At 38.4% G+C, this 23,822-nt stretch overlaps 1 protein-coding gene across 3 annotated transcripts; it reads left to right on the top strand.

Moving 5' to 3' along the window:
- The first annotated feature begins 348 nt into the window (after positions 1–348).
- On the top strand, positions 349–22,819 carry si:ch211-217a12.1 (alanine aminotransferase 2-like). Of its 3 annotated transcripts, none has more exons than XM_036572121.1 (12): positions 349–637; positions 7,060–7,251; positions 13,648–13,737; positions 14,764–14,872; positions 16,716–16,849; positions 17,659–17,902; positions 18,506–18,585; positions 18,726–18,862; positions 19,127–19,301; positions 19,485–19,640; positions 20,410–20,522; positions 22,228–22,819. In XM_036572121.1, the coding sequence occupies exons 2-12, from the start codon at positions 7,114–7,116 to the stop codon at positions 22,316–22,318; spliced, it is 1,467 nt and encodes a 488-aa protein (XP_036428014.1). In that variant the 5' UTR covers positions 349–637; positions 7,060–7,113; the 3' UTR covers positions 22,319–22,819. The 3 variants fall into 3 exon arrangements, with proteins under 3 accessions (XP_036428014.1, XP_036428013.1, XP_036428015.1); XM_036572120.1 differs by lacking the exon at positions 349–637 and adding an exon at positions 5,580–5,714; XM_036572122.1 differs by lacking the exon at positions 349–637 and adding an exon at positions 6,252–6,677.
- Positions 22,820–23,822: the final 1,003 nt, after the last annotated feature.

The raw sequence follows: 23,822 nt of genomic DNA, 5'->3' as shown, positions 1-23,822 counted from the left end.
GTCTTTTCCTTTAAAAATATGGTTTACATGATTTGCATATAATTGCACCCTATTTTTATTAACATTCTGCACAGCGTCCCAACTTTTCTGGAAATGGGGTTGTAATTTGGCCAGTCCCCCCAAACTTACATATGACTGTTTGTATCTGTAACAGCTGGGTTTGAATGGACTGCATCTTCTAATATTCAGTATTACACCATTCTTGGGTCATATGGTTGTACGGGATGTTTTGGTTCTTTGCTAACTGATTTGCTACAGCAGGTGACTCACAGCATGGGTAAATTATGACAGCAGAACATCGCTTGGAGCGACATCACATGCCCCCGTCCCACATGAGGACAGATCGAGTGTCACTGTCACTTCCTCAGACTCCCTGCCAGCTCCTTTCTGCTTCTCCACTGTTCCACGATCAGACCGAGTTCAGACTGTTTCTCTGTTAAACTCTGTCCTTCTTCTACCTGCTGACCCCAGACTCAAGAAACTCAGGCCAAGGAGCACATTACTAAAGCCAAAGTCTTCTCTCAGCGTGTCGCGTTGAACTGCCAACTAAAGTTGATTTCCATTCCAAAGAGTGGAGCAAGTCAAACGAAAGGCACCTCTAACCGACATTAAGGGCAGCACAGCCTCAGTGGACGGTGTAAGTACAGGGCTGCACGATATGAACAAAATATTGCAATATTGCAGTTATGATCTGACTTGACATTGAAAACACTTGAAGGAGATAAAGGTGAACTCCACGTTTTTTTTTTGTTGTTTTTTTTTTTCAAATTTTTGCATATCTTAGTCATTGAGATATAAACAAAATCAGAGTGGTTTGACAACTTACCAACTTGGAATCAGGGGTTGAGATGTTTACAGGACAAATATAACCAGTTTATTTACTTTCCAAATCAAGCGATAAAACCAAACATCTTTTGAGTTGCTCCATGTAATGTTAAAAATGGTGAAATAGTGGTAAACCTAAAAAAAAGTATTCTTTGGACACTATTTTGCCTTATAACAACGTGCATGTACCTCTCAGCCACGAATGGATTTCCAAACACAATACATTTTGGGCTCAAATCTTGCAAAACAATGTATCACACATCATGCAGCATATTCATAACCATTTTCTGTAATGATATGCCAATGATGATAAGATTCTGATATCATTGTCCATCTCAGAATCACTCAATTTGATTCGTGAAATCTCAAATTCTACAACTCAACAGGTCATTTATTACAAATGTGACTGAGTTCAGGTGTTTCAGCCGCACTCATTACCAATCAAGCCCACGGCAATGCAATCTCCTTTAACAGACATTGGCAGATTGTACTGAAGAGCTCAGTGACATTAAAGTGGCACTGTCGTAGGACGCCACCAAGTCAGTTGGTGAGATTTTGCCCTGCTATTTCTGCCCCAGTCAACTGTAAGTGCTATTATTGTGAAATGGAAGCATCTATGTGCAACAACAGCTCAGCCACGAAGCAGAAGACCATGGAAACTCACAGTGTGCTGGGGCCACCGAATGCTGAAGCATGTAGCGCATAAAAATCATCTATCCTCTGTTGCATCACTCACTATAGAGTTTGAAACTGCTTCCGGAAGCAACATCAGCACAAGAACTGTGCATCGGGAGCTTCATGAAATGAGTTTTGATGGCCGAGCAGCTGTATATAAGCCTAAGATCACTATGCACAATGCCAGTCAGCTAGAGGAGTCTAAAGGATGCCTCTACTGGGCTTTGGAGCAGTGGAAACTTGTCTCTCTGGAGTGATAAATCATGTTTCAATATCTGGTTCATGCTTTGAGTTTGGCAGATGTCAGGAGAATGCTGCCTACTGGAATACATAGCAGTAAAGTTTGGTGGAGGGGGGATAATAGTCTGGGGCTGTTTTTCAGGCCCCTTAATTCCAGTGAAGGGTATTGTTAATGCTACAGCAAACAAAGACATTTTAAATGTCAAAAACAATTAAATGCTTCCATCTTTGTGTTAAGGGACGGCCCTTTCCTGTTCCAGCATGACTGTGCTCCTGTGCACAAAGCAAGCTCCACAAACACATGGTTTGATTGAATTTGATGTGGAGGAACTCCAGTGGCCTCCACAGAGCCCTGACCTCAACCCCACTGAAAACCTTTGGGATGAATTTGGACATGAATATGAATGTGAGTCAGGCCTTCTCATCTAATATCAGTGCCTGACTTCACACATGCTCCTTTTACTGAATGGGCACAAATTCCCACAGACACACTTCAGAATTATTGGGGTAGTCTTCCTGAAAGAGAGGAGGCTGTTATAGCCTCAAAGTGAGGACAGATCCATATGTTTTTAGAATTGGACGTCTAACAAGCTGGTGTAAGGGTCATATGTCCACATACTTTTGGCCATGCAGTGTTGCTATTTCCTTTTAAATGCCTCAAGGACTTGGAGCAAATGTGCATGCCAGTACAAAAAGTTTTGGTTGTCTATTTGTTTGTTTGTTTATTTGTTTTGTTCAAGCGACCTGATTTGACTACTAAAAGACTTGATCATTAGCATGCTAACTGTGTTATTCTAAAGCAAGGAGAAAAGCAAACTATGCAGGCTGTGCCCCTGCAGCTATGCTTAAGTTGAAGAAGCTGCAGCTGGTGCTGGTATGGGCTTGTTTTTGCACGGCTGGTTGGACATACGAGCTTTTGTAAGCGTGAGTTTGTAGAAACCCAACACTCCTCTAGAGCAGAGGCACAACATGTGCTGCCTGCTTGTCCACAAGCCCCCTTTTCCACTGTTAAAAATAGCTGGACCCGCATGCATCAAGACGTTTCCTCTATTTTGATGACCACAGTGAGTTTTAGTGGAGAAGGTATTACCAAACGTCAAAGGTGGCTTCGTCATGGAGCTTCAATGCACTATTCCCAACAATAGACTCCAGCACATGTCCCTGCTTGTACAAATGACACTCTTCCACAAGAAAAAGACTGAATCATGGCTAGGGATACCATCTTTTTGAAGATATATAAACATGAAGAAATTCATGTTTGTCCTTTTTGAGCCCCCATCAATAGACCACCTCATTTAAAGGCCCACATCCTACATTTCTCTTGTTTATTTTCTTCCCTTGAGGTGCACTGGTGATGCTAGTGTGGGTTTACATACCAAAAGAAAACCACGGTTCATTTTATATGATCGCCTACTCTATCCCATACAACAAAACAGGCTGGGACCTAAATATATGGAAATGACCTCTGCTCTGATTGGCTGTCCTGTATTCCTCATTCAAAAAGCAGTCTGGGCTGGAATGCTGTTTAGAACTTCACTGTGAATGGGCAGGGCTAAAGTGCTGTAGGCTGAATTGCCAAATATATGTATATGTCTTTTGCGAGATCACAAGAACATCAACGTCCAAATGGGCTGGTTTTGCAACTTGTCATGGACTGTATGGCCTGGGGAGTGAACGGTTTTTGAAACTTTTACAGTGTTTACACAGTGTTTACATCAGAAAATTATTTTTTCATGACATGAACACTCAATAATTTGCTGTCTACCCTGATTTTCATTGACATTTAGCTTTTTTTCCATTGTCTCACCAATCTGCCAACACTTCATTATGGATTATGAAAGGCTCTGCACTGAGAAGTCTATTACTGAAGTAGTTGGAACAGACCCAAAAATGCCCTCTAGGTATTCTCTTTGGATTCTTCCCTGTTAGCATTGTCTAGTTTCAACAATTCCCAGCTGGCTGAAGGTCCACAAAGTGCTTTCTTAATTGTGTACAATTATTGTGGAACTGGGAAGAGCCAGAAGAACTGGTTGTCCCCAAATGAAGCAGGAAAAAGGATGTTTGGTTAGAAGAAAATGACTGACTTATGCAAAACATTTCCTCAAAGGGTAGATCTGGTTTCGTTGCCGTGTTTCAGGCTGCCAAAAGGATGTAGTTCTCTGTAGTTTGGTCTTAAAGTGATAGTGTGGCCAAAAATTTAATGTCAAATGTCCTCTGGTGTTCAGAAGCTTACTTCTTTAGTTTTGCACTGTAGCTACAAGGCTAATATAGCTAACACATAATAGAAGCTAAAGTAATTAGCAGCATCTAAACTGTCTGGCTAAATCATCACTAACTTACCTCAAACCGTAAATTGTTATCTATAAAAAGGGAGAAAAGGACATTGCATAGCTAGAAACAGTAGTAGTAGCCGTCTTAAAACCTGAATTTCCTCTTTTTATCATTAGCTTGATGCTAATGTGTGGAATACAAGCTGTAATTACTTGTTAGCTACATTAGCCTCGCAGTTGTAGTTCAAAACTAAAGAAGCAAATTTCAGACACATCGTGGTCGACAACATATGGGTAAGGGGGGAAACCAAAGTATTTTTGACCAAAGTATCACTTCAAAAAAACCAATCATGCCAAAATTATCAAGCTAATTATTCATTAGCTTGATGCTAATGTGGGAAGTATAAGCCTCTGTTACTACATTAGTTTTATAGTTATAGTTCAAAACTAAGGAAGCAAACTTCAGATACCAAACATGTGCTACTTTTGAATAAGGGGGGGTTTGATTTTTGACCAAACTATCACTTTAGATATACTGTAGTCAACTCAGTTTTCCAGTATAGTGATCTTGACTTTGGTCTCTGTCCAGTGACAAAGACATAAAAGAAAAGTTCAAAAGTGTTTGCCCACATGTTGCGTAACATCGGACAGCTTGTACCAACCTAGCTGGCAAGATTGTACTGTCGGACACTAATGGTTGATATATAACTGTAACTCATTCATACTGTTTGGCTGCAGACAGATTATTGTGTTATTATTAACACTTTATGTCTTGCTAGGGCCAAGACCGAGTGCTTCAGAGGTTGAGTGTTATTTATGTTACTGTCATTAGTACAAACAAAAATAGCTTGATAGCTATGTCTTTTAGCTGTATCACACCAGGGCCCATTATGCAATACAGTCAGTTGGGCCACTCATGTAGATATTAACACAATTGTAAAATCTAATTTCTTGACAACATAAACACTACACAGAAAACACTGACGTCCCTCTTATTCATAATGCATCTCATGGACCTGAAAAATGATATATAAATCTTAAATTGGTCATCTAATGTAAACATTTAACAAAACATGCTTTCGAGTGGCCTAATAGTTTCTAATTATTTGAAGCATTACAATGGTAAGTGAACAAGCTCATTACATTGTCATTGGTTTTATTATTCGAATGTCACATAAGGGGGGCCTTAGTTAACTGATTGCATGTTTATTTTATTGTTCTTATTAAATTTGCTTTTATTTTGTAGTTTTACTTAGTTTAGATATTGAATTTATTTTAAAATATATAATTTAAAATTTGTATCTTTGCTTTTACCGCATGTTTTTTCTTTTACGTTTGATTCGTAATTACATTCATTCCACTTTTACTCAGTTTCGTTGTTATTGTACGTTTTATTTCAGTGAAGCGCTTTAAGCTGCGTTTCACGTTGTGCAGGATGTATTCCTAAATTTCGAATGCCCGCCTGTTAGTGTCAACTTCTAGCCAATCACAGCGCAGGAGGCGAGAGCCTATCAGCCAATCCGAGATCGCAGGAGGCGGGGCTTGTCGGAGAACGGGTGGGAAAAATTAAAGACGCGGGGAAAGTGTCAGTTAGTGGTTGAGCTCCTCAGTTGGTTCCCGCAGTTTGCTGCTTTTTGAAAATTGTAGATATAAAATGTCGTTTTAAACGCCTCTGTCTGAGCATTTTATTCAAGAAAAACAGGGGTAAGATATCTGTCAGTTTAACATTACACACCTAATCGAGTTAAACCTCACAAACTAATCGGACCGCACTCTGTTTTTGGACTCGTTTTAATCTTTATGTTGTGGTGGTGGTGGTGTGCCTAAGTTAGCTGTCTGGCTAACGTAACCCATATATCAAATAACATCAGCTGTCTAACGTCTAAAATGTTGAATAACTCGCTAATGTGATTAGTTTTAACTTCACTGACATGCCTCTTCGTCCGTGCCATGCAGGAAGCTACTTCATTCACCAGGCTGAACTGGCTCAACCGAGTAAAGTAGTGATAGGCGGTGATAATCTGCTCTTCGCAGGCTTTAACGTTGCTCTGAGGTTGCTGTAGTTCTGCCATGTAATGTGGTGACGTGCTGATGACCTTCATTCCTGGGTTTCTAGTCTCAGTTTCTCTTGGTAGTAAGTGGTCTACCAAGTCATGAAGTGGTGTTTCTGTAGTGGTGATATTCATTTGTCCACAGCTTTCTAGTCTGAGTTTCGTGTGGTTTTTGTTGTTCTGTCAAGTTGTGTAGTGATATGTGGTGATATTCTGTTCTCCACAGGTTTTAAGCCTTAGTTGCTCAGGAATTAAGTGGTTCTACCAAATAGTGAAGTGATATGTGGTGATATTCTGTTCTCCATAGGTTTTAATTCTTAATTGCTCTAGAACTAAGTAGTTCTACCAAATAGTGAAGTGAAATGTGGTGATATTCTGATCTGCACAAGTTTTAAGTCTGAATTTCTCCAGAATTAGTGGTTCTTCCAAGAAATGAAGTGGCATTTGGTGACAGCCTGTTCTCCACAGTTTCTCCAGACTGAAGTAGTTCTGCCATGTAATGTGTAGTGATGTGATATTGTGACAGGTTTTTAATCTTTAGTGTCTGCAGTTTCCAGACTGAAGCAGATCTGGAAGTATCATGTGATGAAGTGATGTGTTCTGTTCTCCTCAATTTGTAAGTCCAGGTTGTTCCTGTCTGTAGTCTATCGTATTTTTATTGAGTAGTGTAGTGATATATGGTGATATACTGTTTGTCAAGTTTCTTCAATCTCCAGATTAATAATTGTACCAGAAAATGGTGATATATGCTGATGTGCTGATTTCCACAGGTTTTATTCTAAGATTTTTGTAGTTCTGTTCAGTACAAAAATGATAAGTGTTTCTCTATATGTCTTAAGTCTGAGTTTCTTCAGTCTCCAGACTGAAGTACTTCTACCAACTAATGAAGTAATATGCGATCTGCCATTCTCAGATTTTAAGATTCTTCATTCTCCAAACTGATAATAATTCTGTCAAGCAATATGAAGTGATATGTGATGATGTTCTCTCCTCCACAGGTTTTAAATCCAAGTTTCTCACAGCTGCTGAAATCTCAGAACACCAGAGGCAGAATGGCTGACAACGGGTTCCTCCACCATGGGAAGGTCCTGACGGTGGACACTATGAACCCCAATGTGAAACGGGTGGAATACGCCGTCCGTGGACCCATAGTGCAGAGAGCTGTGCAGATAGAGAAGGAACTCAAAGAGGTAGGAATGCCTACTTGGGTTTTCCACATAGTGTCATTGCATCAGTCCAACTGGTTGGAGCAGTTGGAAATGTAGAACCAAAGCCATATACTCAACATGCAAAATCAGCCCAGTCAAATTAGCTTGTGCAATTTGGGTGTCACTTTGTTGAGTATCTAGTTGGTTTTATCAATGGGTTCATCATGACAGTCCCTGTAGGTTTTGCTGCAGAGGTTGGAAAGGTCCAGTTGAAACCGAAAGAAACCGATAGCAGTGAGGTGCATTTTCAGAAGATAACAAAGCAGTATGTCTGCAGTGTGTAATTGTAAGTAAAACGAAGCTATAGCAGAAAAGTTCTGCTGTAAACTGGTGTTAAACTGGTGTATTCACAGCACTATAAAATAGTTATTTCACATAAGTAGTGCACAAAAACTGAAGATTAAATATCTAAATATTAAAGTGACCAGTAGCCAAATCATCAGGTATGTCAATCAGATTTGATCATAAGCCAGTATTAAGCCAGTGTGGTAATAAACAAATCATCTGTCCAGAATGTTACATTATACACAGACTAAAAATTAATTATTTGTACTGTAGTATTAATTGGCATCTTAAATTATGTGTCTGTAAAAAAACCCAAGGGCCAATCAACATTAAAGTACTTGGACTGAATTAAAGGGCAAAAAATGGATATTAAAAAAAAAAAAATGCTATCTGCTATCATTGAAGTTTACTGAAAGACGACAGCTTGTAACATTGCACCGGCTTGCTTATTAGCTTATCTTATCGGGCAGTATGTTTGCAGACCAAATGTTTGCAAACAGTCCATTAAGAATGTTCTGAATATCAGCACTATTAGTATTTGTTTTGGCCACAGTAGTTGTGATACAGAACTGTAGCCTCATTATTCAGAGGTCATTGTTGCTGTAGGATTGTCAAGCATTGTTACTGTGTCATTACACAGTAGTAGGGCTACATAAACATTAGAATTATATAAACCAGCTACCGACTTCAGAAGCTGTTGTGGTGTTGTGAGTGTTGTGTCCATGGTAAAAAGTGACTTCTCCTTTTAGACCACAGTGATTTCAGTTTTCTCAGACATCACTCAGCAGATATTTAGTTAAGGCTTTTTAACATGTTGTTCAGCCTTAGGAATATGTTATCCTCTGATTTATTTGGCCTTTCAGAAAGATTTCTAATTTTAGCTTCTTGACCTTCGTGATGCAGTCTGATTAGTCAAGTCCATCTTTTGGCATTAGTGATTCCAAAAGAGTCCTCAGGATGATGCGATAGATCCGTCTATGCTTTGCCCACAAATGTACCCTTTCATAGCTGCTGTTGCAAAGTTGAACAAGCTTTCTACAGTGCTGGTTAAAAACTCTTTCAGTCTAATGAGGAACTGTAGCACAACTCAGTTTTGGCAAAAGTACCATAATTTAGAGTAATATCAGAGTTATAGCACTGTGTAAAAGTCAGAGACCACCCAGTCTTCCAGTCAAGACTACCTTTAAGTTCAAGTTACAACTTTTTTAGGAAATATTTCTGAGAAGATTAGATATAAAATAACACTGCTAGGCTAGTTAGCAGTAGCAGCTACAAAAACTCAAAGGGTTACAGTGTTGTTTGACAATGTAATTTACTCCAGTTGGTTAAATTGATTGTTTTACACAGGGAACATATAACCCCAAACGTGTTACATTAGTTATTTAAATAAAAAACTAAAAAATGTCAGATATGCCAGTGCAGCACCAGAAACTGACTAAGCTTGGCACAATGCATTCTGTCTATATGGGGCTGGTTTACAGTTTGCAGAGTCAGAGTGACTAAGGGGTCCAAGGATCCCAGATCAGTCAACCAATAGATGGTTATGCATCATCAAAATTCACAAATAGAACAAAATGAAAGCAAAGACTGGCACAATGAATGAGTGACTGACTGAATATTGTAAAAGAGCACTTTGTTATTTGTATTTTGAACACATTTCTTATATTTTGACACTTTATGCTTGTGGATTTTATTATTTTATCTAAAACTTTTGGCAGACAACTCTGTCAGTGCATTCTAGTCGATGATATAACCTGTATAACTAACTGAGAAAAGAAATCTTGATATTTTGTTGGAGTTTATTCATGTCCAAGTAAAGAAAATAACTCAAGTTAGAAAGTAAGTGTTTTTGCAGTAAGTTACATCACTGGTCAAACCACTGAATAGCTGATGAAGTTCCACAATGTGCGTGTTGTAACGAACTGTTCTGTGGCCTGAGTTAAAGTACAATGCCGTTTGATGGAGCGGTCTCCATTTAGCCCCTGAAACAGTGGGTGTCTGTGCGTTTTTTGAGGTTTGCTCTGGACCCCTGTATGGCCCCCTTTTGCTTGCCCAGCCTGTTCCCAGTCTCTCTGCCAGCAAGGCCACTTGGTACTAGGCACAGCGCCACATGAGTGGGCACGAGGATGCTAACGAGGGGGGCGGAGTGTGTATATGTAAGGGTTATGCATTCAGTCACGTACGTTTTGTGCAAATTTGAATACCTACCTGATGACTTTAGCTGCCAAAAAGGGATCCATTCGCCTAAGGGGAATTTAACTCATTTTTCTGTTGCGTAATTCATTTGTTGAGATGTAAAACACGTCATTCAGAGCGGTTTGATGTGAAGTGGAGCGTTGTGATGTCTACAACACAAATATTGACATTTACCTTTTCTGAGTTTTGATATGTAAGGTTGATGATGGTAAAATAGTGGTAAATTGGAAAAAAAATTAATTCTTTGGGGACTATTCTGCCCTACAAAATGTTTGGAGACTGAGACTAACAAATTACCCAAGTGGAATCAGATATGCTGCTGCGTGTTTGAAGTGAGTATTATGTGTATAAGATTGGACCCTAGATTTAAATGGTTCTGACATCTGCTTCCTATAACCAATGCTGTGAGTAATTCTGACTCAAAAACTCTTATAATGCCTTTGTTACCATCTCAGTCCTTGAACAATCGGTGAGTGCATTTAGATACACTCAATAATCCGATCATAATCGGATTTCTGCAGTTATCTGATTATTCAAATGGTCATGTAAACAGCATACTCTGATTTCTAAGATCGAAGTATGGTCTATAAATAGGATTAAGAAATCCGATAAAGAGAGCTGGATTTTAGCTTAATAATCAGATTTCTCAGTGTATGTGAACTCTTACTCTGATTTCTTTCGTATTTCTCAGTCTGCGCATGTGCAAAAACAGGCCGTGGTACTGGAAATAAGCAAGCAGCGGGGACGTGAGACACAGCAAAACACTTTTGGAGTGATGCTGAAACCAAATACATGCTTGACGAAATGAAGGATTTAAATATTTTTCATCTTCTAGATGATGTATGTTCACATTTTCAGGTACAGCGGTGGGATGATTTAAAAAAAAAAGCTGTGACATGAAGTTTTCCATTACATTTACGTCACGTTTTCCTCTGTGAGTTTATTGGCTGGTGGCAGAGGAGAAATTACTGCCTGACTCATATAGACCAAAAGTTTTCCCTTTATCTGATTACTCAAGTGCATGTAAATGCGTTGATTGAATTACTGACAAAATGATTAAGTGCATATAAACAAACTACAATGTAAGTGCATGTAAACAAACTACAAATGTAGGCGATCAGACAAGACGAGTCTGAAGTTTTCGTCTTTAGTTCTATTTCACACCATACAAGGCAGGTACTGGCAGCTTATATCCCACCAGTTGTGGGTCAGTTGTGGGTTCAGTACTCTAATGAGTGTTGCTGTGACTGTCCTGCCTACACTGCTCGTAGTTGCACCCCTGCTGAAACAACACTGTAGATTAACTAGGACACTAAACCCAAACTGATGGGCGAAGCTCAGTCTTAACAGATGGAGCAATGGAACATCTCATATTCATTATCCTAACCTTAACACCTCCAGAATAATGTCCAACTTAGAAAACTGCAGTTAATGAGTGCATGCCCTGACGGTTCACAAAGTTGGTAGACATTTGTCCACAAAAAAAAGTGTGCTACATGTACTACAAATGACCCTTTTCCAGGAAGAAGATGAAACTTGGATTCAGTGGAATTCTAATAGAGAATCTCCACTGAAATTGTAATTTAGTCTCAATTACACTGGACTCTTATTATTAATGATATCCAATTTAATGATATTCACAATAAAAAATGTGGTGTTAAATATTTAACATTAATTAATAATTGCAACAAAAAAAAAATTGAATTTGAATTCTGAGGATGTATAACTCCACTCCATAGCCTAACAGGGAGAGCGGCTTTAATGTTGTCTGTCTAAAGCTAACTGTCTAACATGCTGGTCCAAAGTCTCCCATAGGTGTTCACTGGGGTTGAGTTCTGGTGACTGTGAAGGCCATAGCATCAAATCATTTAGTGACCCTGCATGCCCTGTGAATGTAGGCATTGTCATCCTAGAAGAGCACATTCCATCATATGATAGGTGATCAGTCAGAAAACTTTTTTTTGCAGTGACCTTTCCTCTAGGGGAACAAGTGGACCCAAACCATGTCAGCAAAATGCACCAACCAAAGGATAACAGAGCCACTGGACCCCTTCACCCTAGGGGTCAAGCATTGAGGCCTGTGCATACCACACATGCACTCGCCCACTTGTGGAGAATGTGGTGAAGGATAACTCATCTGACTCATCCACAGCTCTGCAGAATGTCTGTTAGCACTGTGGGAATGATATTAAAATGACCGCTCATTATTATATGTTTACAGCAGCTAAAGTCAATTAATTCCATATGCTTAACACACTGTCTCATTCTCACATCAGTCTCATACTTTTCATAGTCCTAAAACCACTATTTAGCAACAGCTGTAATCAAACTGCTTAGCAATCTGCCATTACCTAGAAGTTTTAGCTCTTTAGACAGTGTCTGTCGTATACATATACACGTTTTGAATGTAAAGCTCCAGAATTGGTCAGATGTGCCGGTGGGATGCCTGATAGCCTGACAAACTGAATATTGTTTTCTGCCCAATTCAAATGCAAAAACAGCCTAAAAAAGTGAGGTTTGAATTGTATCTGTGTGGTAAACGTCATCAGCTGAACAAGGACACCAGAATTAACACAGCCTGTGTTTGTCATTGCATTTGCTGTTTAGTCGTATAAGCTGCAAAAATGAGACTAAAATCTTTGAAATCTACTCCGGGTTCTCGCAAGAACATAATCCGTCCCTGGTTGCGGACAGTGTTAGAGACGTCAGGAATGGATGGGGACTGAATATCCATTCTTCTTTGCAACACCAGCAACACCATAATATTCCTCCCTGCATAGCTGTTGACTGGCTCTTCTTGCTGAGACGGACTGTTCTTGCTGACACAGTTTGATTACTTACTGCATTAACATTCTCAGTCACCTGAGGAACAGTTGCTCTTCTGTTTTTTCTTACTTTTGACACTAAGACACGAGCATCAACATTGCTAAATGTGCTCTTTCAACTACAGCTTTCAACACTATTTGTTGATATCTTTTCCATCTTAATCTAAAGGCAAATGTCACTTTATTCGCTTACTGAAACAGTAGCCAGTTGAGTAGTGTGACTGAAGCTCCTGCTGTCCTTGCCTCAATAAAGAACCCTTTTTCAAAGTCTCTCAGATCTTTTTCTCTTGATTCAAAATCAAGGTCGACTGTACTTGCTCAATATTTTGTACATACCACAGATGGTAGCATGTTAATTGCTTAATTATATCATGCAGTACACCTGCTTTGAAGCATGTGCACCATCTACATCGTTTTTTAATATTTTACTGATTATGATAATTATTATTTTTTGATGTGAGCCAATTTTTAAAAAAACAATAAATGACCTTTTTCTCATCTTTAGCAGATTTTCTAACAGCCTATACATGAGCGTGCTGTTGAGTGAGCTCATTCTTTGAAAATAAAAATGTGTAGACTATGTAAGGGTAGGCAGTGTGATATTGTTATGGTGATACATTACATTACAATATGCTTTTCTTAGTATATTATAGGTGTTGTGAGAACATCTGCAACACTGGACAACTACATGTATCCTAACAAGGCAAATATGTACCACTTGGCGTAAATAACAACAACCAATGTACATAAGCTGCAAAAAACAGCAGCTTATTGGATGGTGACTTAATAAAATAAAATAATAGTATAATAATTAATTTTTTACTCTTTTATGTTTTCTTCTGTTTCTTCTGTTTATTTTTGCAAATGTTGAATTTGAAGAAAAAGTTTTTTGTTATTTTACTCATTTATCATTTATCTTAGTATCTCTAAATGTGGCACTATTGTTCTGCTGGTCCAACCTTTCCACAAACCTCAGAAAAACATGTTCATGTATCCCCATGTTATAGTTTTACCATATTGCCAACCCTTAAGGTTAGGTATCATGCTCCCTCTGTCCCTCTCTTTTCTGTAGGGAGTAAAGAAGCCCTTCACGGAGGTCATTAAGGCCAACATCGGAGATTGCCACGCTATGGGTCAGAAACCCATCACTTTCTTCAGACAGGTGCGTTTTAAAGAGCATTGTGTATAAATGAGAGGAAACCCCCACCAAAAAAGTCCACATAGCCAATATGCCCCCTTTCACATTTACTGTGAAATATTTCAAAATATCCTGTAATGCAAAAATTGTTGAAAATGTTTAATAACAGTGGTTTCTAGTTTTAAATGTGTGTTATTGGTAGTTCTTAAAAGAGTGTTTCTGTTGTTCATAAGCTCATCAACTGGCTTTTTGAGAGCACAGGTGGGCATAAAGACTACAAGGGGCAGCCAGTCCAGTGCAGACTTTTTATATTTTCTGTTCTTTTTCATTGTTTTTTTTAAAGATGTATTATTTAAAAAGAGAGATTAATCTTGTATTTTATTATAGGATATATCATTAAAACGTGAACTATGAGAAATCTGTTCATTTTCATTTAGGTTGGCTTATTGGTGACTTCACCTGTTAGCTTAATTAGCTCCTTATTTCAAGCAACAGTTCACTAAGAGGTCAAATTTCTACAAGCCCCCCTTACCCCAAAGCTTTGTAGGGGGAATTATGAGGCTAATGTAGCTAACAAGTAATGGAGTTTATAATCCACCAATTAGCGTGTATGCTTACATCATCGCATGCTTGCCTCAGATCATATGTAATTGTTAAGTAGTGTCAAAAAGACTTGCTTATGCTGTTTCTGATACTGCATGGCATACTGTTGCCTGTGAAAATGGATAGTAGTAAGTGACATTGATAAAACAGCAGCCACCTTTAAGGCTGAACTTTGTCTGACCATTTGTCCACTTTTATAATGGCACAAAAACCACTAAAGTCTTTTGCGCAATGCTAATTTGTGGAGTTCAAACTTTCTTTACTTGTTAGCTATATTAGCCTTGTAGCTCCAGTGCTAAAACTAAAGAAGCAAACCACAGACACCAAACACGTCTTAGCTCATTGTACTCAGTACTTTTTTTAAGAGAGAAATTGTAGAAACTTCTTTTTTTGCTGGACTGTTGCTTTAACGAGTTGATATCACTCGCTGCTGTATTTGTACTTAAGGTCTTGGCCCTGTGCTCTTATCCTGAACTCCTGGAAGATAACAAGTTTCCGGAGGATGTGAAGAACCGAGCGAGACGCATCCTTCAGGCCTGTGCAGGAGAGAGTATTGGTACAGGATTAATGCTCCTTAAGGCTGTAGTGTTCTTGGACACTTAGGATTCTGTCAGTCAAATAATTGCATTGATTTATTTCTTTTATAATATTTGATAGCTGTAGATATTTTCTGCAAATGTAAGTTTGAGCCATGTAGCTGGTGCTGAGCGTCATTCTTCACATTAGTGTCTGTAACTTAAGCAAACGAGAGGGACATCATGGCTATGATTCAGTCACAGACACAAACTGATCACACAGTAAAATAGATCATCATTTGTATAATATCTATAATGACTGTCATCAGGTGATCTACATCCTCTGATTCAGCACAAACTCAGCTTTACACCAGTTATTGAACACTAACATTCATAATACAGCAGTTAGTTCTGATGGCACAGTATGAGTTGAGAAGCGTTTTACACCTATTGTTATTTGTGGTAACAGCATGTTAACTGTATCATTCCACTGAGCACTGCTTGATAAGTGATGACTCGTTTTACACTGCAGCTAACTGTTATTGAATTCCTACTAGATACAAAAATACACAGACAGAAAAAAACATAAATTCTTAACCTCTTGTGCTTCTGTGGGGGAGAGAAACAACAGAATACGGTTCAGCAAACAGGATGGGCTATGACATGTAGAGACCGGCTGGAACAAATCCACATTCAGGCTTATCTGGCAAAAAAAGCAGAGCTGAAACTGCTGTTTAGATGGTTGTATGGCTCTGTCTGTAACACGAATTAGTACTACTCTTTTGACAGAAAGAATTGCTAATGTTAACCCATTTATACCCAGAGACTTAAAAAAGTCTCTTTTCTGTTTGACAAAAATAGAAGTATATTATATATCAGGTATAGTTCAAAAATAGCTTGTTTCATATCTCTAATGTTAATCACTACCAGAATTGTGGAAACAAAGAAAAATTCCAAACTTTAGACAGTAATTTGTGTCAAAAATCTCCACACGTTACCCATGTATTGTTGTAATTTGACTTGTTCTGAATCAGTTTGTATAATTTTTTAATTCATTCCCCTTGTAGTTTAGTGCTGTACAGGGCCTTTTTGATTTCTTATAAACATTTATATACAGAATTAACCGAAGGCACACCTACGTACCTGTGGTGATTTTTTGAGATGTTGGCCTATTTTATCAGATGACACAGCATCAATATTTCAAGAATTTCCTTTTTAAAACCAGAAAGTCAGAAAGTCAGTTTGGAATAAAAACTAAAGACTAAAAAAGAACAATAAGAAAATTTGACACTGTAGTCAAACTGTTTGAGCTGTTTCAGTACCATGTTTAGATCTGTGCTCCTTGATGGTCTAAGAACCGCAGTAGTGAAGGAGATTTTAAAAGTCCAGTATGGGCATAAATGGGTTAAAGCACATTTGGTTCTATATTCTGGGCTTCTTTGCTTTGATTACAGAAGTGTTGTTTAAAAGCAATAGAAACATTCAAGGTTGGATAATGATTTATGGCCCTCACCTTCGACCGCTGCCTGCGACCGAATCACAGCCGTGATGTTATTTGTATCACACTCCCTCTCGTATTCTTGATTCTATTGCTTAAATATTTAAAAAGAAGAAACATGACACAAAAATGGGAAAACCTTAACAAAAAAAGAAAAAGGGAAACATATATAAAAAAATTGCTGCAGACTCTACTGGCAGAGCAGTTCTGAAGAGTGTTCATCTTAATTGGGTGATGTACAGTTGAAGCAAATATCAGTTGAGTAAGTTGAGTGAACCTGAGTGAACCTTTTCTGTGTTTAAGCCACTGTGAAAATTAAATATATTATGTGTTGCCAATATATTTCAAAATATAAACAGAAAGTGCTGTGATCATTTTTTTCTTAGGTGCCTACAGTGCTAGTCAGGGCATCGAGCTTGTTCGCCGTGATGTTGCACAGTATATCGAAAAAAGAGATGGAGGGATCCCTTGCAATCCAGACAACATCTACCTCAGTGCAGGAGCCAGTGATGCGATCATGGTAAATAAAAATACAACAGCATGGTGTGATTAGCCACCAGTCACTCATTATGCTGTAATATCTTTTGAATTAAATCACAATACCGCTAAAAGGTTTACAAACACCAACCCAGAGGAAGATTTTTAGTTAATGCAGGAACTATATGTACATAAATCATTAATGGCATATTCATAAATCATCCATCATTAATGCGAAAGCCTAGCAAATTTTAATACCTACTCATATATGAAATTTTCCTGTAGCATTAATGAACTGTACAGTTATGTTACTGTAAAACTACATTATCACTGTTAGTGAATACTTTATGAAATTCATGCACACTTTCATGTAATGTATAGGAATGTGAAATGCCATTAATTTGCACCTTTCTTGTTTCAGTAATGAATGTTAGTAAGAGATCAATAATTATGCCATATGGATGTTTTTTGAATATCATGTGCTTAGAATTGTATTTGTTCCCTGAAAATGAGAAATATGTACTTTAAGACATTCTTGAAGTTACACTAAACATCACTAAGTAATGAGTGTTACATGTTTGTTACTCATTAATAACTGTGTGTAATGATGTTTCAAACTGCTGATGTAATTCTAATGATGTGTTACTGTACTGTTAATGAGTATATTGCGATATATTGTCAATACATTCCACAAAGTAAATAAAGTACATTGGATCATATTTTCAGTGTATTACCTTTTTCTATGGAACTGTATCTAGATATCCACTTTCCATCTGTATGTGTTTCCTACTTCTTTTACCCTCTGTTTCTGCCCTAACCTTTCTCTCTCCTTCTTCTGTCATTCTTTTCCAGACCATGCTGAAGTTGTTAGTCTCAGGTGAAGGCACTTCTCGTACCGGAGTGATGATTTCTATCCCTCAGTATCCGCTCTACTCTGCTGCTCTGGCTGAACTCGCTGCAGTTCAGATTAATTATTATCTGGACGAGAAGAATTGCTGGAGTTTGGACGTGAGTGAACTGCGGCGCGCCCTGGAGGCTGCTAGGAAACACTGCAGGCCACGGGTTCTCTGCATCATCAACCCAGGAAACCCCACAGGTAAACCTTATGCTCTGAAAAAAGTGTATACCCGTGTATAAACCATTTCTCTTGAATAAAATGTACTTTTGTCTTTTCTCCTCCTTTTTGTTTGATGTCATATTTAATTCACATGGAAATGATGTACACATTTGAATTAAGTAAATTCAGTGCATTTTGTTTTTTCAGTGTGGCATTCAGAAGGATGTAAAACGTTTGGTTACGTTATAAAATGCTCAGATCAGATCTCTAATAGAATGAATTCGTCAGTATATCAGTGTTTAGCACCCTTAAATGCATAGTGGTTTCTTCTACTGTTCAGAAATTGAGCTGTTAGCAGCATCATTTATATCTAATGCAAACTAATCTATAAAACTGATATGACAGTGTAAAATTATTAAAACTTGTATAGACAGTGCGTCAATATGACAGTGTGTTTTGTTTGGCACATATTTGAAAAAAAAAGACAAGGCAAAAGGGCCGGGGGAATTAAGCTATTATTATTATTATTATTACTACTACTACTATTAATCAGGTGTGAAAATAATAATTATTATCATTTGTAATTATAACCTTCTGTACTGTTTTATTACTCTAAAACAAACGCTTTACTATTCATGGCAGGTCAAGTGCAGAGCAGGCAGTGCATTGAGGATGTGATCCAGTTTGCTGCTGAAGAAAACCTGTTTCTGATGGCTGATGAGGTGAATTAGCTTTGGCTTCTTCATCTTTGTTTGCTTTATTTTTCATGAACCAAATGAGCAGTGAAGTTTACTGCCTGTCAAAAGTTTGAGAAACCAGGTGCATCGTCATGATCTCCTCATCTTCTCTGTCGTGTGTGCAGGTGTATCAAGATAACGTATATGCAGAAGGCTGTCAGTTCCACTCCTTTAAGAAGGTTCTGTTTGAAATGGGGCCGGAGTATTCAGACAAAGTGGAATTAGCCTCGTTTCACTCAACATCCAAGTGCTACATGGGAGAGTAAGTGTTGGGGGGGAATCATTCATTTCAGTCATCAAGTAATTTAAGAGTTTGCCAAATTGGTTGGCAAATCTACAGTAGCAGTCACTGACAAAGGTACACAAATGTATATCCGCATTCGGTGATACCAGTATTGCAAAAATCAATTATTTTTATTAGTGATTAATTAATTCTGTATTAATGATTCATCCTTTTAAAATAGATTTCCCTTATATTGAGCTCTGAAATAGAAATTCAGCCGACTTTTGTCTCTTTTTCTCTAAGGTGTGGTTTTCGAGGCGGTTACATGGAGGTGGTGAACCTGGATCCTGAGGTCAAAGTTCAGCTCACGAAGCTGGTGTCTGTTCGCCTGTGTCCTCCAGTGCCTGGACAAGCTCTTTTAGACCTGGTGGTCAGTCCACCCCAACCAAACGAACCCTCCTACGGGACCTTCATCAAGGTGTTCACTGTAACCCCCTACTCTTAACTTCAGTCAAAGTGTATATGTGTGTACATTGTACATATATATATATGTGTATATATATATATATATATATTTAACTTTATTTCACTTAGAAAATCAACAGAACATCATTAGCCGCCATTTGAATGGCTGTGCTCTTTTGCATATGATTAACCTCAGGAGCGTTCACACACTCTGGAGGTGCTGGCAGAGAAGGCTAAGATGACCCAAGAGATACTGAACCAGGTACCAGGAATAACCTGTAATCCAGTTCAGGGAGCCATGTACACCTTTCCCCGAATCCAGCTCCCTCCTAAAGCCATTGCGGAAGCCAAGGTAGGGCTGTCCAGGCTTTTTTTCTTGCTAGTTTTAAAGAGTCCATAGTCCTTTTTTGGGATTAGGAGTTTGAAATACTATGTGTATTCTATGTAACTGTATAGTATGTAAATCCCTCTCCCTATATCCATGTATATAGTCATATATATACACATATGGAAAATAAGCTGATTGTTGTGATGTCAAAACTGTGAACCCTTATATATGAGCATTCAGCCTACAGCAGTTTAGCCACACGCATTCTGATTAAAATATAAAAAAATATAAAATGTGGAGAGTGGAGGAAAAGATTAAACGTAGTGCTGTTCCTGGCTGTCAGGATTCGAATGCTTGTTCCACATTTCAGCCCAGACTACTTTTTTAATTGCACAATACAGTAAGGCCAATAAAAAACATGTCATTTCTACGTCATTATAAATATAGCGTTGTCATTTATAACACATCACTAATTTTAAAGGCACCGTAACAAAAACAGCCTGTTTTACTCTAGGGATATATAGGGACAATCTGTTTAGAGATGTTGGGAAATTGTAATGTAAAAATAAATTAACTACTGTTTTAATGAATAAAACCCACCCAACATGTTATACATAAACTTTAGAGGAAAAAATGAATCACAAGAAAATGATAGAAAATGGGCTCTATAAAAAAAATCTCTCAAAATTCCTTCATTGTTGACTATCTTGTACTGATTTTGTCTTTTTTATTGCTGTGTTTGTAAAACAAATGATCTTACTCAGTGTTTTTGTTGTTGTGCCTGTTTCTGTAGGAGAAAGGCCAGGCTCCTGATATGTTCTACTGTATGAAACTTCTGGAAGAGAAAGGGATCTGTCTGGTTCCAGGCAGTGGATTTGGTCAGAGGGACGGTACCTACCACTTCAGGTCAGTAATGTAGATTGTAATGTTGTTAATGTGTGAATGGGAGGGGCTAAACAGCTGTAGGCTGAATAGGCAGATGTACACTAAAAGGTCACCGTAGAGATAGAGAAGTGTTTTTATGATTGCAACAGTATGAAGCCCACCTGGTTTTCTTGAACTGCTAAGCATGGACCATTACAGAGCTGTTTGTACACTGAGAAAAAAAGCTTCTCAGCCTCAGAAGCTCCCCCCCACGGAGATACACAGACCACCTCATATGTATTGTTTGCTAAAATGGCCACAACCATCAGAAGTTTGTAAGTTACCCTCTGATTTGCTATCCACACGACTGCGTATACGCATGTCTGTACACCATTTTTATCAGTAGGAAAGCAAAACTTCTGTTTATTAAGCTAAATTCTAGCTATTCAAGCAGTTTATATTATCCAGATTTTGTATGTTTAGCAACAGGCCTATCATAGCCTACCACTATGTTTCCTTCAGGTGTATTTTTTTGAGGCACTGTGTTGATCATCATCACCTTCACCTGCATTTCATGCAAAATCAGTGTGTTGGGTTGTTTTGCATGTTAGTCAAACAGCCCCTTCCTGTTAAAGTAGATGGATCTTGGCCACATAGACTGAAAAAAACAGAGAATTTGTAGCGAAGAGAACTCACACTCAGTAATGTCTTCCAGGTTGGTCGGACACTAGAGGGCACTCCCGAAAGAGTCCAACATGAATGAGTTCTAATAGAGCTTTTGTGCCTAATTATAATTTGTAATGGATATTTTTTATACAGGCAAACACACTTTCCTAAGTTTTACAGGGCTGTGTAACAGTGCTTAATGTATACTTAAATATCAAAGCCTCCCTCATTTGACGCTTAACCTTTGTGTGGTGTGGGAATCTGTGGGACCCATTTTCAATATTTACAAAAAAAGAAAAAATGATGCGATTTATTATTACTTTAACCTCAAATAACCCATTTTCAGTGACTCCACACTGTTCACCCCCTACACATTTATATTACACGTGTGAGTAAAAGTGTGGAGGTGCTGTGTCCCTTCACTCTGTTCTCCTCCTACATGGTCTGCTGTTAGTGTGTGTGTCTGTGTGTGTATGTGTTTGTATATGTGTGTGTCTGTGTGTGTTCATGTGTGTTTGTGTTTGTATATATGTGTGTGTGTGTGAGGGTGGACAACATGGACAGGTTGCTGACTTGCTACAGCTGCTAAAGGAGAACCCTACACTGGCCACTTGTGATATTTTAAACATCTGGTATTTTTACATAAATTGTTATGGCTGAATTGATTTGAAAAAACAATAATGCGGTGGGTCAGTCAGACCCACTGAGTAACAAAAACATCAACACCACACAAGGGTTAGGTGTGCCTGGAAGCTTTTTGTCATCATGTTATAATGGGATGTGGCTAGTGTTCCCTCAAACTGGCACTGACAAAATCCACTAGGGCTGTCTGACAGAAGCCTGACTTGCGAGGCTACAGTGTCAGGTATGACAGATAAAATTGCAATTTGATGATATTGTGGACATGATTGACTTGTTACACTAGACTTACTCACATTTTAAATATTCTAAAATATGTTTGTAAATATTCTGTTAACAAAGCCAAAACAATTGTTCAAATAAATTTCTTAAAGATGCTAAATAAGATTGAAAGATCTCTTCCCCCTCACAGACTCTTATCATGTGTTTTCTTTTCTTTCAGAATGACCATTCTACCACCTACAGAGAAGCTGAAGATTGTTTTAGCTAAAGTAAAGGAGTTCCATCAGAGTTTTACTGAGCAGTACTCATAACTAAAAACAACACTGAAAAACCACCATGAGCTGGAGAAATAACAGGGATGGAGGGAGACTTCAGCAGTGCCTTAAAGTAACCTCCACTGACCACCATTATGGACACTTTTCAATTGTTCTGAATGTCTTCTCTGCTGGACGTAAAGAGAAAAACAATCATGATGTAACCTTTTGTTGGGTTTTAGTCTCAGACACTGTTCAAGTTAATTGTTCTGTGATTTTATTTTTGTGACTCACCTAAAAGTTATTTTTAGACATTTTAAAATAAATTTAAAGGGATTCAAATGTGCCTTATATTCTCTGTTTAGGTGTCTAATAAAAGCAACAGATTAACATAAAAGTATTTAATAATGTCAAGTCTACAGTATTTCAAAAATCCCTTAGTCATAAAGTGTTATACAGCAGAGAAAATCTGTGTATGTAAAAGTGTAAACATATTCATTATACATATTTTAATTGCCACTTTGAGTACAGAATTAAATTATTAATTTGTACCTACCATTCTGTGTTTTTTTTATTTTAAGTTCACAGCGGTAGTGATAGGAACCAGATGCCTTTAAAAGCTCTCTCACAAAGTTATTAAATGAAATGGTTACGGAAATGCTCCCTCATGCCAGAGATGGTTCTGAGGTAAGACTTAGGCCTAAACAGTTTTTAAAATAAAATCTATTCATGGCAGACAGGTATATGCAGTGCATTGTGAGGCCAAACAGTATCCAAAGAAGACATATTATTTCAGATTTACCACTAATTTACCATTATCAACATACATACATTACATATAAAACCGTGATGTATACTGTAGGGTCCAAAATCTGAGACTACATTAAAAACTTGGGTTTCACACAACCAGAGAGAGTCTGGTGACAAACATGGGAAATTTTGCAATCAATCTGAGTGTGAAATTTGTAGAGCAGTCCACTCATCATGAGTAGTGAGCAGGTACGTGAGTGAATAAGTAAGGGAAGAAAAGGAAGGTCTGAAGAAGGGGGTTAGCATGTTAGCGAGTGGGTGAGTAGGTAGGTGAGGGAGAAGGGAAGGATTGAGGGAGGGAGTATGCAAATGGGTGAGTAGGTAGGTGAGTGAATGAGAGGGAGGAAGGGAAGGATTGAGGAAGGGGGTTAGCATGTTAGCGAGTGGGTGAGTAGGTAGGTGAGTGAATGAATGAGGAAGGGAAGGATTAAGGAAGGGGGTTAGCATGTTAGCGAGTGGGTGAGTAGGTAGGTGAGTGAATGAGTGAGGGAGAAGGGAAGGATTGAGGGAGGGAGTATGCAAATGGGTGAGTAGGTAGGTGAGTGAGGGAGAAGGGAAGGGTTGAGGGAGGGAGTATGCAAATGGGTGAGTAGGTAGGTGAGTGAGGGAGAAGGGAAGGGTTGAGGGAGGGAGTATGCAAATGGGTGAGTAGGTAGGTGAGTGAATGAGTGAGGTAGGAGGGGAAGAATTGAGTGAAGGAGTATGCAAATGGGCGAGTACGTAAGTGAGTGAATGAGTGAGGGAGGAAGGG

Source organism: Colossoma macropomum, unplaced genomic scaffold (assembly GCF_904425465.1).
Source record: "Colossoma macropomum unplaced genomic scaffold, Colossoma_macropomum, whole genome shotgun sequence".
Lineage (NCBI taxonomy): Eukaryota > Metazoa > Chordata > Actinopteri > Characiformes > Serrasalmidae > Colossoma > Colossoma macropomum.
The sequence above is the reverse complement of the archived record's forward strand: the minus strand, read 5'-3'. Positions and strand labels throughout refer to the sequence as shown.